At 27.0% G+C, this 13,758-nt stretch overlaps 2 protein-coding genes across 2 annotated transcripts; one reads left to right on the top strand and one right to left on the bottom strand.

Annotated features, from left to right (window-relative positions):
• The first annotated feature begins 211 nt into the window (after window positions 1-211).
• LOC136076120 (uncharacterized) lies at window positions 212-1,576 on the top strand. The gene has a single exon (XM_065789588.1). It carries the CDS (start codon window positions 212-214, stop codon window positions 1,574-1,576), a length of 1,365 nt encoding a protein of 454 aa, XP_065645660.1.
• Window positions 1,577-4,324: 2,748 nt separating this feature from the next.
• LOC136076119 (uncharacterized) lies at window positions 4,325-5,689 on the bottom strand. Its single transcript, XM_065789586.1, has one exon. It carries the CDS (start codon window positions 5,687-5,689, stop codon window positions 4,325-4,327), a length of 1,365 nt encoding a protein of 454 aa, XP_065645658.1.
• Between the last annotated feature and the right edge of the window lie 8,069 nt (window positions 5,690-13,758).

Raw genomic sequence — 13,758 nt, 5'->3', positions numbered from 1 at the left:
TTAACTTAATAACTTAAAACAATAGACCTTTTCGCGGTTGCGAAATGCATCTTGGGTAATCAGGGCAATCAAACAACAAAGTTCGCTTTATTTAAATCAAAGCTGAAGACCTACTTCCTATTATTTTTATTATCTAGTGCTTAGATTTATGGTTTGATGTTTTATATTGTGAATTTTTTATTATTATAGATAAAGAAAATATAACTATTAAATGCCAAACTACCGTTGCTGTGTTGCTGGTTGTAATAACGATTCTAGGTATCCGGATAGGTTACTTAAAAGAAGTCAAGTAACAGAGCTAAAATTTCATTATTTTCCTAAAGACTCTGAAAAAAGACATCAGTGGGTAAATCAAGTTGGAAAAGGTTTACTAAATTTTACAGTTTCTGATAATAAAGTGGTTTGCTCTAATCATTTTGAGTTTGGAAAACCTACTTTTGCTTCACCTATTCCAACTTTGTATTTGAATATTCGTAATGCATGTAAGGAATCTCCTACAAAAAGAAGAAAACTTAAAAAATTGGATCTTATTGTGGAATCAGATTCAAACAGTTTCTCTACAAGTTTAGCTATAGAAAGTGAAACTTGTGATAAATCTATTCAGTGTAATGAACCAATACGAGGATCAATGATTTTTGCTAATTTAACTAGAGATTCTGATGTTCAATTTTTCACTGGCCTAGCAAATTCAAATATCTTTGAAATGTTATTTTCTTATTTGCAGAGGAAAGGAAATATAATGCACTACTGGAAGGGTAAAAAAAATACAACTAAAGACTTATCTTCGCCAAGAGATTTAAAAACAATATCATTAAAATCTCTAACATTGCAGCAAGAATTTCTTCTTGTAATGATGCGTTTACGCTTAGCTCTTTTAACTGAAGATCTTGCTCATCGTTTTATGATTTCTTCTTCTGTAGTCAGTTCAGTATTTATAACATGGATAAAACTATTTTCTCTTGAGTTAAAATGGATTATACATTTTCCAAACAGAAATATTATAAAAAGAAATTTACCAACCATGTTCAGAAAGTACTATCCGAAATGCTCTGTAATAATTGATTGTTCTGAACTCTTTATTGAAACACCGTCTAGTTTGGAGATAGCTGCAGCTTGTTGGTCAAATTATAAACACCATTATACTGTAAAATATTTAGTTGGAATAACACCCAATGGTGCAGTTTCTTTTTTGTCTAATTGTTATGGTGGCAGAGCTAGTGATGTTTTCATAGTTAAAGATTGCGGATTTTTGAAATATTTACAACCTGGTGATCAAGTTATTGCAGATAGAGGTTTCAAAATTAAAGATCTTCTAGCATTTTACCAGTGTAACATAGCTATTCCCCCATCAAAACATACAAATTTTCAGATGACATATAATGATGTACAGGAAACCTCAAAAATTGCAAATGTTAGAATTTATGTTGAGCAAGCCATAGGGCGTATGAAAAACTTTCGCATATTAAAAAATGAAATGCCAGTCACATTGTTGCCCTTATGTGATAATATTATTACAGTATGTGCCATATTAACAAACTTTATGCCCCCACTTTGCATTGATGAAAACAAAGCATAAGTTGTTAATTAAAAACAAAAACATTAACTTTTTCTTCTAAATGAAATTTTTTACAGAAGTATATGTATATGCGAACATATATATATATATCTATCTATACTATATATATATATATATATATATATATATATATATATATATATATATATATATATATATATATATATATATATATATATATATATATATATATATATATATATATATATATATATATATATATAGATAGATAGATATAGATATAGGTTCATCAGGAAGCTATATCTATATCTATCTATAATATATATATATATATATATATATATATATATATATATATATATATATATATATATATATATATATTAATTTAGTCTATTTTTTTTTTTTTTGTGAACTACTTTGTTTCATTTTTTTACGGGTATGTTGCATACAAAAATTTTAATTTTATCTTTGATTTTTTTTTATATACAGTTTAAACTAAATAAGGAGGTGTCTTATTAATTAATAAACTTTTTAAATCTTCTAAATCAATAGTTTGTTACTGAAAATCTCATAAAAAGATAAATTTTATATTATATAATGTTTAAATAATACACTTTTTATCTCCATAACTATATAAAAATGTCTACAAATCAACATTTAAGTACTTTTTAGTTATTGGCAAAGTATGCAAATAAATCTATTATTCAATATTGTCTTTTTATTGATTCCACAGCATTCCCAATAAAACCAGAGACCGCAAATATCGCATTCAATACTGTTATCTTTTTCAGTATCAAATTCATTTTCATTTAAGCATGGCTTGTCACACAATGGGCATGTATATAAATGTACAAATCCAAGCAGGTAACGTTGGACATAAGTTTTAAAAAACAGAATTAAACTTGGAAGCACTCTTTGCCAATGATCTTCATCAAACGTGATTTTGTTTACTAGAACATCTTTCTTTGTATAGACTACAAAATATGTTGAGTTATAACCAGTGATTGCCATTTAGCCAATTATTTGGGTGTAGTATTTGTGATTTTTTTTTAACATGACTTTGTTGTCAACCATCTCCAAGAAGTCAGTTTTTTTCCATGAAACATTTATTTCTTCGTCACGAATACTGAAGGGGCATTTATATTCTACACAAGCTTTTAGGCAACACTGACATTGGAAAATGTTGTCCGGAGAAGCGCCAAAATATGGTTGTGGTTTATGCAAAAATAAACCACAAATTATTAATTTCGGGTTTTGATGTTTTACCCCCTCAGTTGACATAAATGCTTTAGCTGCATTTTTCTCGTTTTCTTTACCCCATTTGATAGATGCTACATATTTTAATTCAACAGGTTCGACAATAGTCTTAAGAAGTGGTGCAACTCTGCATTTAACGTCTTTTTCGCGGTTTCTTAAAAAAGATGTAACCATTTTGTGTACGGAATAAAAGCATGATGATGTTATTCGTCCTCTGCGTTGTTCCCACCATTGCTTTGAGTGTGATTGGTTTCTTGTAGCTTTTTCTAATTCTTGTAGTTGATGGTCATTAAACGTAAGCATATCAAGAAATCTATCAGTCACACTACGTGGATCCGTCGGCAAAAAACTTAGTGTTGCAGAAGCTATTTCTGTTATTGGGAGTGGCACATCACATTCTGGAGGAGGAGTAAACATTGTATTTAAAACGGCGTTAGGGAGAACTGTTTTGACATTTAATAAAAAAGAATTTTTATCAGCATCCGTAACTTCACGCATTTCTTCTGGTCTCGGATCAAAATCTCTTTTGTCTTTACACATCAAATAAGTTTTATGTGACTTACCACTTTTGGGTTGAACAATGTTCATATCTTTTAGCATAATTGGTTGAACTTCTTTGGATGGAGCATTCCAGTTACAAACATTGTCAGTACAAGTAGGAGTGGTAAAACCTTTAGTGTTTGCAAACTCTATTTATAACAATTATAATATATGTAACATATTTATAACATTTTATAACATATATAACATATTTTAACATTTTTTAACTCTATTTATAACATTTTCACTTTAATTTTTTTTTAAAAACAATTTATTATTATTTATTATTGTAAAGCGTATTCATACTTTGGAAGTGGTTTTGTTGACAAGTTGTATTGCAAAAAAGTGAACGATTATATTATTATACGTACTTCGATCACACCTTCTCAACATATTTGGGCAAAGTTCCATCAACTTTGGATTTTGTTTAATATAGATGTTTTATATATATATATATATATATATATATATATATATATATATATATATATATATATATATATATATATATATAGTATAGATAGATATAGATATAGCTTCCTGATGAACCTATATCTATATCTATCTATCTATCTATCTATCTATATATATATATATATATATATATATTTATATATATATATATATATATATATATATATATATATATATACACACACACACACATACATATATATATATATCTATATATATATATATATATATATATATATATACATATATATATATATATATATATATATATATATATATATACATATATATATATATATATATATATATATATAAATACATATATATATATATAAACATATATATATATATATATATATATATATATATATATATATATATATATATATATATATATATATATATATATATATAGTATAGATAGTATATATATATATGTTCGCATATACATATACTTCTGTAAAAAATTTCATTTAGAAGAAAAAGTTAATGTTTTTGTTTTTAATTAACAACTTATGCTTTGTTTTCATCAATGCAAAGTGGGGGCATAAAGTTTGTTAATATGGCACATACTGTAATAATATTATCACATAAGGGCAACAATGTGACTGGCATTTCATTTTTTAATATGCGAAAGTTTTTCATACGCCCTATGGCTTGCTCAACATAAATTCTAACATTTGCAATTTTTGAGGTTTCCTGTACATCATTATATGTCATCTGAAAATTTGTATGTTTTGATGGGGGAATAGCTATGTTACACTGGTAAAATGCTAGAAGATCTTTAATTTTGAAACCTCTATCTGCAATAACTTGATCACCAGGTTGTAAATATTTCAAAAATCCGCAATCTTTAACTATGAAAACATCACTAGCTCTGCCACCATAACAATTAGACAAAAAAGAAACTGCACCATTGGGTGTTATTCCAACTAAATATTTTACAGTATAATGGTGTTTATAATTTGACCAACAAGCTGCAGCTATCTCCAAACTAGACGGTGTTTCAATAAAGAGTTCAGAACAATCAATTATTACAGAGCATTTCGGATAGTACTTTCTGAACATGGTTGGTAAATTTCTTTTTATAATATTTCTGTTTGGAAAATGTATAATCCATTTTAACTCAAGAGAAAATAGTTTTATCCATGTTATAAATACTGAACTGACTACAGAAGAAGAAATCATAAAACGATGAGCAAGATCTTCAGTTAAAAGAGCTAAGCGTAAACGCATCATTACAAGAAGAAATTCTTGCTGCAATGTTAGAGATTTTAATGATATTGTTTTTAAATCTCTTGGCGAAGATAAGTCTTTAGTTGTATTTTTTTTACCCTTCCAGTAGTGCATTATATTTCCTTTCCTCTGCAAATAAGAAAATAACATTTCAAAGATATTTGAATTTGCTAGGCCAGTGAAAAATTGAACATCAGAATCTCTAGTTAAATTAGCAAAAATCATTGATCCTCGTATTGGTTCATTACACTGAATAGATTTATCACAAGTTTCACTTTCTATAGCTAAACTTGTAGAGAAACTGTTTGAATCTGATTCCACAATAAGATCCAATTTTTTAAGTTTTCTTCTTTTTGTAGGAGATTCCTTACATGCATTACGAATATTCAAATACAAAGTTGGAATAGGTGAAGCAAAAGTAGGTTTTCCAAACTCAAAATGATTAGAGCAAACCACTTTATTATCAGAAACTGTAAAATTTAGTAAACCTTTTCCAACTTGATTTACCCACTGATGTCTTTTTTCAGAGTCTTTAGGAAAATAATGAAATTTTAGCTCTGTTACTTGACTTCTTTTAAGTAACCTATCCGGATACCTAGAATCGTTATTACAACCAGCAACACAGCAACGGTAGTTTGGCATTTAATAGTTATATTTTCTTTATCTATAATAATAAAAAATTCACAATATAAAACATCAAACCATAAATCTAAGCACTAGATAATAAAAATAATAGGAAGTAGGTCTTCAGCTTTGATTTAAATAAAGCGAACTTTGTTGTTTGATTGCCCTGATTACCCAAGATGCATTTCGCAACCGCGAAAAGGTCTATTGGTTTTTAACTTAATAACTTAAGACTTATTACTTAATAACTTAAAACAATAGGTTTTGAATCGCTGCGCTTTAATGTCTTCGAAACTGCAAATAATTTGCAAATCAATGATTTTTGTGACGTAATACGCAATTCTTATCAAATAAATAAAAAGTATGGGAAAGTACAAATTAAATTTTTGTTAACTTAATTAACTTTTTTTGGTCAAATTTTTCCATTTCCTTGTATTGTCATCGAAAATGATTAAGTGTGCAAAATTTGAGCAAAATTGGTTGAGAAAAAAGCTTTCAAAAATTGATTTCAAATTTTGTGGCACACAAACATATATATATATATATATAGAAAGTAACCTTATATAAAGCATGGAAAAAATAAAATCAAAATGTTTTATATTACTTTTAGATAACATTTATAAAAGAGAAACGAGATCAGAAGAACTCGAATATATTATCTTATGAGAAAATGATTTTTTTCAGTTTATTTTTGAAAGTAGACGGGAAAAATCAAAATTTTTTAAGACTGCTTGATTCCACAGAAAAGCTCCGCGATAAGAAATGAGACCTTTCAAAATTTGTTTGCGAGTAATGTTGATAAATAAAATATCATTTCTTAGATCAATTTGTTTTTGGGCTTTATTTGATATAAACTTTGGCGTTAAGTTTATCTTACATTTATATATAAAGCAAAGAACGTTAAACACATTTAGTTGGTATATATTAAAAATATTTATTTCAAATAAAAGTGGTTTTGCATGAGTAAAACGATGTTTAAAGTTTATTAGTCGTGCTAGATGCTTCTGTTGCCGATAAAGAGGATCTAATTGACTTTTTTTAGCACTATCCCATGCAATATTTGAATAATTTAGATGGCATTAGATGTGAGTAGTGAGTAATAAAGTTGAATTAATGCGTGTCTATTTACAAAACATCTCGCTTTGTATAATACTCCAATATTTTTTGAAACTTTGTTGCATAAGATTTTAATATGATTTTTCCATGTGAGATTTTTATCAATAAGAACACCAAGAAAAAGTATAACTTTTGGTTGTTTTATTTGAGAATATCTGTATATATATTTGAAGCATATCATTTGACAAAAGAAATTATTTGGATTTTGGATGAAATAGAGTCCATTTAGATTTTTTTATGTTAATTGATAACTTATTTGACTTAAACCGTTTTGAAATATTAATTAGCTCCATGTTCATGTCATTAAATAGTGTTATGGTTTTATTGCTAGACAGAAAAAATTTTGTGTCATCAGCAAACATTACTGTTTTTAAATTTGAGGCATTATAAAGATCATTAATATAAATTTTAAAAGGAAGTGGTCCCAGTATAGACCCTTGAGGGACACCACATTTTAGATCTAGTAAATTTGTAAAAGAGGATATATCAATTTGCACATACTTTTTACGATCGCTTATATAGCTCTTTAATTTAGAAATTTGAGTAATTTTAGAAAATTACCACAGATTCCATAACTTTTTAGTTTTTTAAAAAGAATCACACAATATATCGTATCGAAGTCTTTTGATAGATTAATGAATACTCTAAGATTAAATTGTGATTTCTCAAACGAATCTACAATATTTCTAGTTAGATGAAGCACTGCGTGTTCAGTGGAATTATTTTTTAAAACCCGTATAGGGTTGTATTTAGTATTTTATTTATAGAAAGATGATCATAATTTTATGTACTGAAATAAAAACAAATTCAAATTACAAAGAAAATATTTTAACTTTACTTGCATGGGTTAACTTGTAAAAACCTTTTTTTAAATCTTATTGTTTCATCGTTATTATGCACGTCTTAAGTATTATACCATCATTTTCTAAAATCAGATAAAGACACTGTTAAGATTGAAATAACGAATGCCGCCGATTAACAAAAGATTGACCGAGATTTAAAAAAGAGTCCTGATATCGACGCCAACCTCATATCGAGAGATATCGATGCCAACCTCATATCGAAAGATATCGATGCCAACTTAATATCGAAAATGCAGAAGCATCAAAGGTTTTTAAAAAAATTTCTAATAGCAATGAATTTTAATAACAATATTTTATCGGTAATGTAAGTACAAAAGTAATCATACAAAAGTCATTAAAACAACATTTATGCTCTGTTCATACTGACAATAAAACACATTTTATTTCGAAGACGTATTAATAGGGAGTTTTGTCACGTGAGATTTTTTTCGCGGAAAAAAATATATCGTACGTTTTTGAAAAATTTCGTCCTAAAAACGCAGCAAATGATTTTATGTAGGTGTCGAAGAATAAAAACCCACCCATGAAAATAAGCAGTATATACGTATATATAGATGTTATTTTTCAGAAAAGGTTGCACTACAATAATTTTGGACGTCGTTTTGCTTTAGAATTGATAAATTTATTTAATTTTAAATGTTTCAGTTTTGTTTATATACAAGTAAATTAAGCTAATTCTTTCGTCCCCACATAAAAATCGATTATGCAACTATTTATTTATTATTTCAATCAGTTTGTTTTTTTTGGCAGTCTAATAGAGTGGGATTTTTGTTTTCTAAGTGGAGATTTTTTAAATTTCCCCCGTCTTTAGATATTTTTGAGTGCGATAAGCACTCAAAAATATTTTTTGGGGAAATATTATATGGGGAAGCACTCATAGAACAAAACTAAAATCTCTTTACCTTCATTAGAAACACGCAGCTCGCGCAATAAATTTTAAAAATCGGTTTATTCATACGAAACAACTTTTTAAAGAAATGAATATTTTAAATGTATATCAACAAAATGTCTTTAACATTTTATGTTTCATGTTTAAATGTAGAGAAAATTTGTTGCCAAACGTATTACAAAATCTTTATTGCATGAAACCTAAAAACAAATATAATCTTCGAATTAATAACAATCTTACTGCCCCTTTTTGCCATAAAAGCAAAGACCAGTTTTTTGTTTCTTATCGAGGTCCTTATCTCTAGAACAAAATAGTCTTACCAAATTTTGATTTTTCTACCCAACTGACTTTTGCTTCATTCAAACAAAAACTTAAAAGAATTATATTTTAAATTGAAAATATTTTGATTTATTTTTAATTGTTTTTTTGTTTTGTTTATTTGTTTGTTCGTTGTTGTTCTATTTTGTATATTTTATTTATTTTTTAATCTTGGCTTTTTAAAATTTTATCTTGGTTTTTACATGTTTTTGCACAAAGTTGTATTATTATTATTATTTCACTTAAGACATTGTATTTTTATCAAAATTAACCATATATTGTAAAGGGCTTCTTGACAAGTTCCACATGATCTTCTAGAAGTCCTGTCGTTACTAATGTAAAAATTGTAAAATATAATTGGTTATTGTAATATTTTTAAACGGCAAAATATTCAAGGAAAAAAAAAAAAAAAAAAATAAGCAGGGCTGTGGAGTCGGAGTCAGAGTCATGGAGTCGTTCAAGAGTCGGAGCTCATTTTGCCTGGAGTTGTAGTAGGAATCGGAAAAATTATACGAACTCCGACTCCAGCTTAAAAAAAATCTTTCAAAGTTTCATATCTTTCATATGAATTTTATATACGTTAGTCATTAAAATAATTTATGTTCATTCAGTCTAAAGCTTAAGTGTCAGGGTGTTTTGCTGCTTATCACTGAAAATCATAAATCACCTTCCCTGTACTCTCCTCCACCATCTAATGCTAGATAACTTCATGATTTACACTGTCTGACACTGTGCTTTATACTCTTAGTAGAAAGTTAGACGTGCCAACACCTAGCAGAAAAAAACTGGTTCTCAGAACAGAAAGACTGTAAGTATTCCATTAACTTTGCATTACTCTTTTGTAAAGTGATAGTACATGAGAAATGACCACTACAGTACTTGTGTTTGACTTTGTTATCTCTTACTTTGTTTATTACTGCACACACGGAAAGAGGATAAGTTTCTATATATATATTTTCCTTATTCACTATAATGTAGCCTCCGGATCATGTAGGACATTATAAAGAAGTGCTGCTTTTTATGGTTGTGAATTTAGCACATGTGCTCAGGTGTAACCTTCTTATCTAGATGTGCAAAAAGTGCAGCTATTACGTTTAGACACCAAAGGAGTTATTTATCAAACTTGTGTAAAGTAGAAGTGGTCCAGTTACCCAAGGCAACTAAATTCCAGCTTTCATTTCACTTCACAGCTTATTTGAAAAACGAATTGTGCAATCTGATTGGTTGCTAGGGGCAACTAAGCCAATTGAGTATGGCGCGGTTAGTTAAGCATAGGGGCAAGTTGGGCAACTAAAATATCTCACAAACTACGCATCAAATGACAAAACATCTAATGGACGAAAGATAGGTGTATATAATGGTAATATAATGTGCATCAAATAGTTGTTGGACGGCGTTCAAGTGAGATGTGCGGGCACCTTTTCGATTTCGGACTAAAAGAGTAAAAAATATATTTTTACTATATTTCTCTCAGATGCATTAAAAACCATTTATCTCGCAACAATTAAGTGTTTATACATTACCCATTTATTTGACTTTTGATTATACTTAGCTAAACATTTTTAGGTAAACATTTTAAAGTCTATAAACTCTTTTAAATTAATCATTCTTAAATACTCTAAACAACTTAAGATATCTTTAATTCTTTTTTCTTTTGAAATATGTTACGGTTTAATACGATTTAAAACTATTTAATTTTTGCTTCTTTTAAAAATATTTTTATTCAAATATTACTTAGTTAATAAAATATATAAAAAGCAAATATTTAAATAAAAATTTTAATTTAGTTTTGAATTGTTGTTTGAATGTTCGTTATGATGGTATTCCATATTTTATAAATATTTCGATTATATATACTGTATATAAATAATTTATATAGAGAGCTACATGGTATATTATTTCACTTACTATTGGTATATGACTGTAATATGTGTGTGTGTATATTACATATATTTGTGTGTATGCAAAGCTACAGTTATGCAAATAGATACAAGCTTTCTCTCACACACACACAGATACATACAGAAATACATACAGATATATATATATATATATCTATATATATATACATATATATATATATATATATATATATATATATATATATATATATATATATATATATATCATATATATATATATATATATACATATATATATATATATATATATATATATATATATATATATATATATATATATATATATATGTATATATATATATATATATATATATATATATATATAATATATATATATATATATATATATATATATATATATATATATATATATATATATATATATATATATATATATATATATATATATATGTATATATAGAAAGAGCTTGAAAAATTGCTACAACATTAATTTGCAGTGACTAAAAAATTGCAAGAAGAGGACTTAACTTCAGGTATTTTCTTTAAGGAGCGGAAAAACTTGATGTTTTGCCTTTCCAAAAAGGAGCATTATTTGCAAGTGGCATTGCCGCTTCAATGAAATAGAGAGAAAAAGTACTTAAGAAAATAAGATTCTTTTGGCAGCTGTTTATGTAGACCCAATGCATCGGATACTTCTTGATGATCAACAACTGACTGAAGGAAAAAAAGTCCTGTTTGAAATAGCTGTAAGAATGAACAAGTTGCAGAACTGTCAGGAACAAGAGGAATTGGGTCATACTGCCACATCTTTAACATCATCTACTTATGAAGAATTTGATTTTGAAAAATATTTGGACCATAAAGACCATGCAAAGTGTTCCCGCATGGAAAAAGAGTCATCCCTATCAGAGAACACTGCCAGTAAATTTCAGCACAGTTTTTAAATGTGCATTAAAAGTAGTGGAACAATTTGACCGTTCATCTAAAGTAACGGTACTGCTAGCAATTGATATGTATCCTGAAATGGTCAGAGAAGTTGCAAGAGTGGTTACTGCTTTGCCACCAACTCAAGTTAGTGTGGAGAGATTATTTTCTGCCCAAATAAATTATAAGATCAGATTTGAGGACATCCATGGAGGAGGATCTGGCGGAGGCAATACTTTTTCTGAGGACTAATTCATAATTTTATTAGTAACTGCATAAGAGTTTATTGTATATCTATTTACAAAAGTTCAGAAAAGTTATTTGTTCAGAAATTGTTTTATAATAAATATTGTTTAAAGCACTAAGTGAAATAGGCAATCTTAACATTTTAACGCGGTAAATTTGTTGTCGGAGTTGGAGTCGGTCCATGATAAAGTTAAAGATCGGATCGGAATCGAACTGCGGTTTACCGACTCCACAGCCCTGGTGACAAGGTAAATTTGCCGTTTCTCTCTAATTAGTCTAAAAATTTTTGCACATGTAGAATTATATTTTCTGAGAGCTGAGATTTTATTACAAATTTTTACTTACAGTATTCTAAAGCGGGTTTACTTTTTGTTGATGATGTTGTTGCTAACCAATTAGTTTATCAGTAAGTCTTATTTATAACTTACAATTTACTTTTTATTCAATTTACCTAATTTTTAAGTTATATATATATATATATATACATATAATATGTGTATATATATATATATATATATATATATATATATATATATATATATATATATATATATATATATATATGTATATATATATATATATATATATATATATATATATATATATATATATATATATATATATATATATATATATATATATGTATATATATATATATTTATATATTTGTTTGAAATGATGGACTGAAAATCTATATTTATTTAGATAAAATGATCAATGAAAGTATTTATGATTGCTATTTGACATTAAAAGATACATCTTATGATGAAATATATTGTAGGTATTGCGTGGATTTTACTATTAAACTGTTCTGCTGCAAGAAAGCTTTAGCCAAAAAGATAAATAGATTAGTTGACTCCATCAGAAAATTATAGAAACAATGAAAACATAACAGATTAGCATTGTTATTAGGTCAGGCTTTTTTTCCACCTGTGGCAAATTTTTGTGATTATACAGTGAATGCATCTGAAATTCCTAAAGAAAAAATACTAATAAGCGAAAACAAAATGCTTAAAAAAGAAAATAAAATTTTAAAAAGAAAAAATGGAGTCTACTGGATTTAATAATGCATTATTTTACACATCTAAAAGATTTTGAAGATATGTCAAACAATCTAAAATTACTTATTTCAAAAAACTCTCTAATGGAAGCTGAATTGAACTTAATTAAAAAGAGTTATTGTGAAAAAGAAGAAAAGCTTAATATTATTGAAAACAAATTAGAGCTATTAAAGTCAAAAAAAAAAATCATTTAATATGAGAAATTTAAATAAAAAAATAAAATATTGTGACTCAGCCTGAAATAATAAAGAATGAAATAAATTCGTTAAAAAATGAAACAAAATATAAAATATCACAATTAACAAATAAAATAACAGATATTACTTCAATTCTTGAAAATTCTGATATAAATATTTCTGAATTAAAAAACGAGAAAATAAAGCTGCAAAAAAAAGTGAGTAGTTTAAAAATTATTTTGCGAAATAAAACCAACTATATTAATGACTACAATATCAAAGATGTTATAAGTTTAGAGAAGGAAGTTGTTTCGTTATATATTAAGATAAACATTTTAAAAGAAGAGAATCAAGAACTTTAAAAATTGGTTTCTTTGATGGATGAAGAGGAAGTATTAACATTTGAAGATGGCAGATACAGTGATGACATTCGAGAAACTATCATGAAACTTCTATCAATGAACGTGAGTGTGAATAGTGTCAACGAATTCATTAAAGTAGTATTATACAAACTAGCCAAAAAGAACATATCTAGACTACCATCAGCTGCTAAAATGTAGGTTAATGCGGGAAGCTTTGATTTTAGGTCACTTTCAAATTGCAGAAGCAAT

Source organism: Hydra vulgaris, chromosome 02 (assembly GCF_038396675.1).
Source record: "Hydra vulgaris chromosome 02, alternate assembly HydraT2T_AEP".
In the NCBI taxonomy this organism is placed as follows: Eukaryota; Metazoa; Cnidaria; class Hydrozoa; order Anthoathecata; family Hydridae; genus Hydra; species Hydra vulgaris.
This window is presented reverse-complemented; position numbering and strand designations above follow the sequence as displayed.

Excerpts from the sequence above, each read along its gene's own strand:
- LOC136076120 (XM_065789588.1), top strand. The coding sequence starts at position 212 with ATGCCAAACTACCGTTGCTGTGTTGCTGGTTGTAATAACGATTCTAGG.
- LOC136076119 (XM_065789586.1), bottom strand. The coding sequence starts at position 5,689 with ATGCCAAACTACCGTTGCTGTGTTGCTGGTTGTAATAACGATTCTAGG.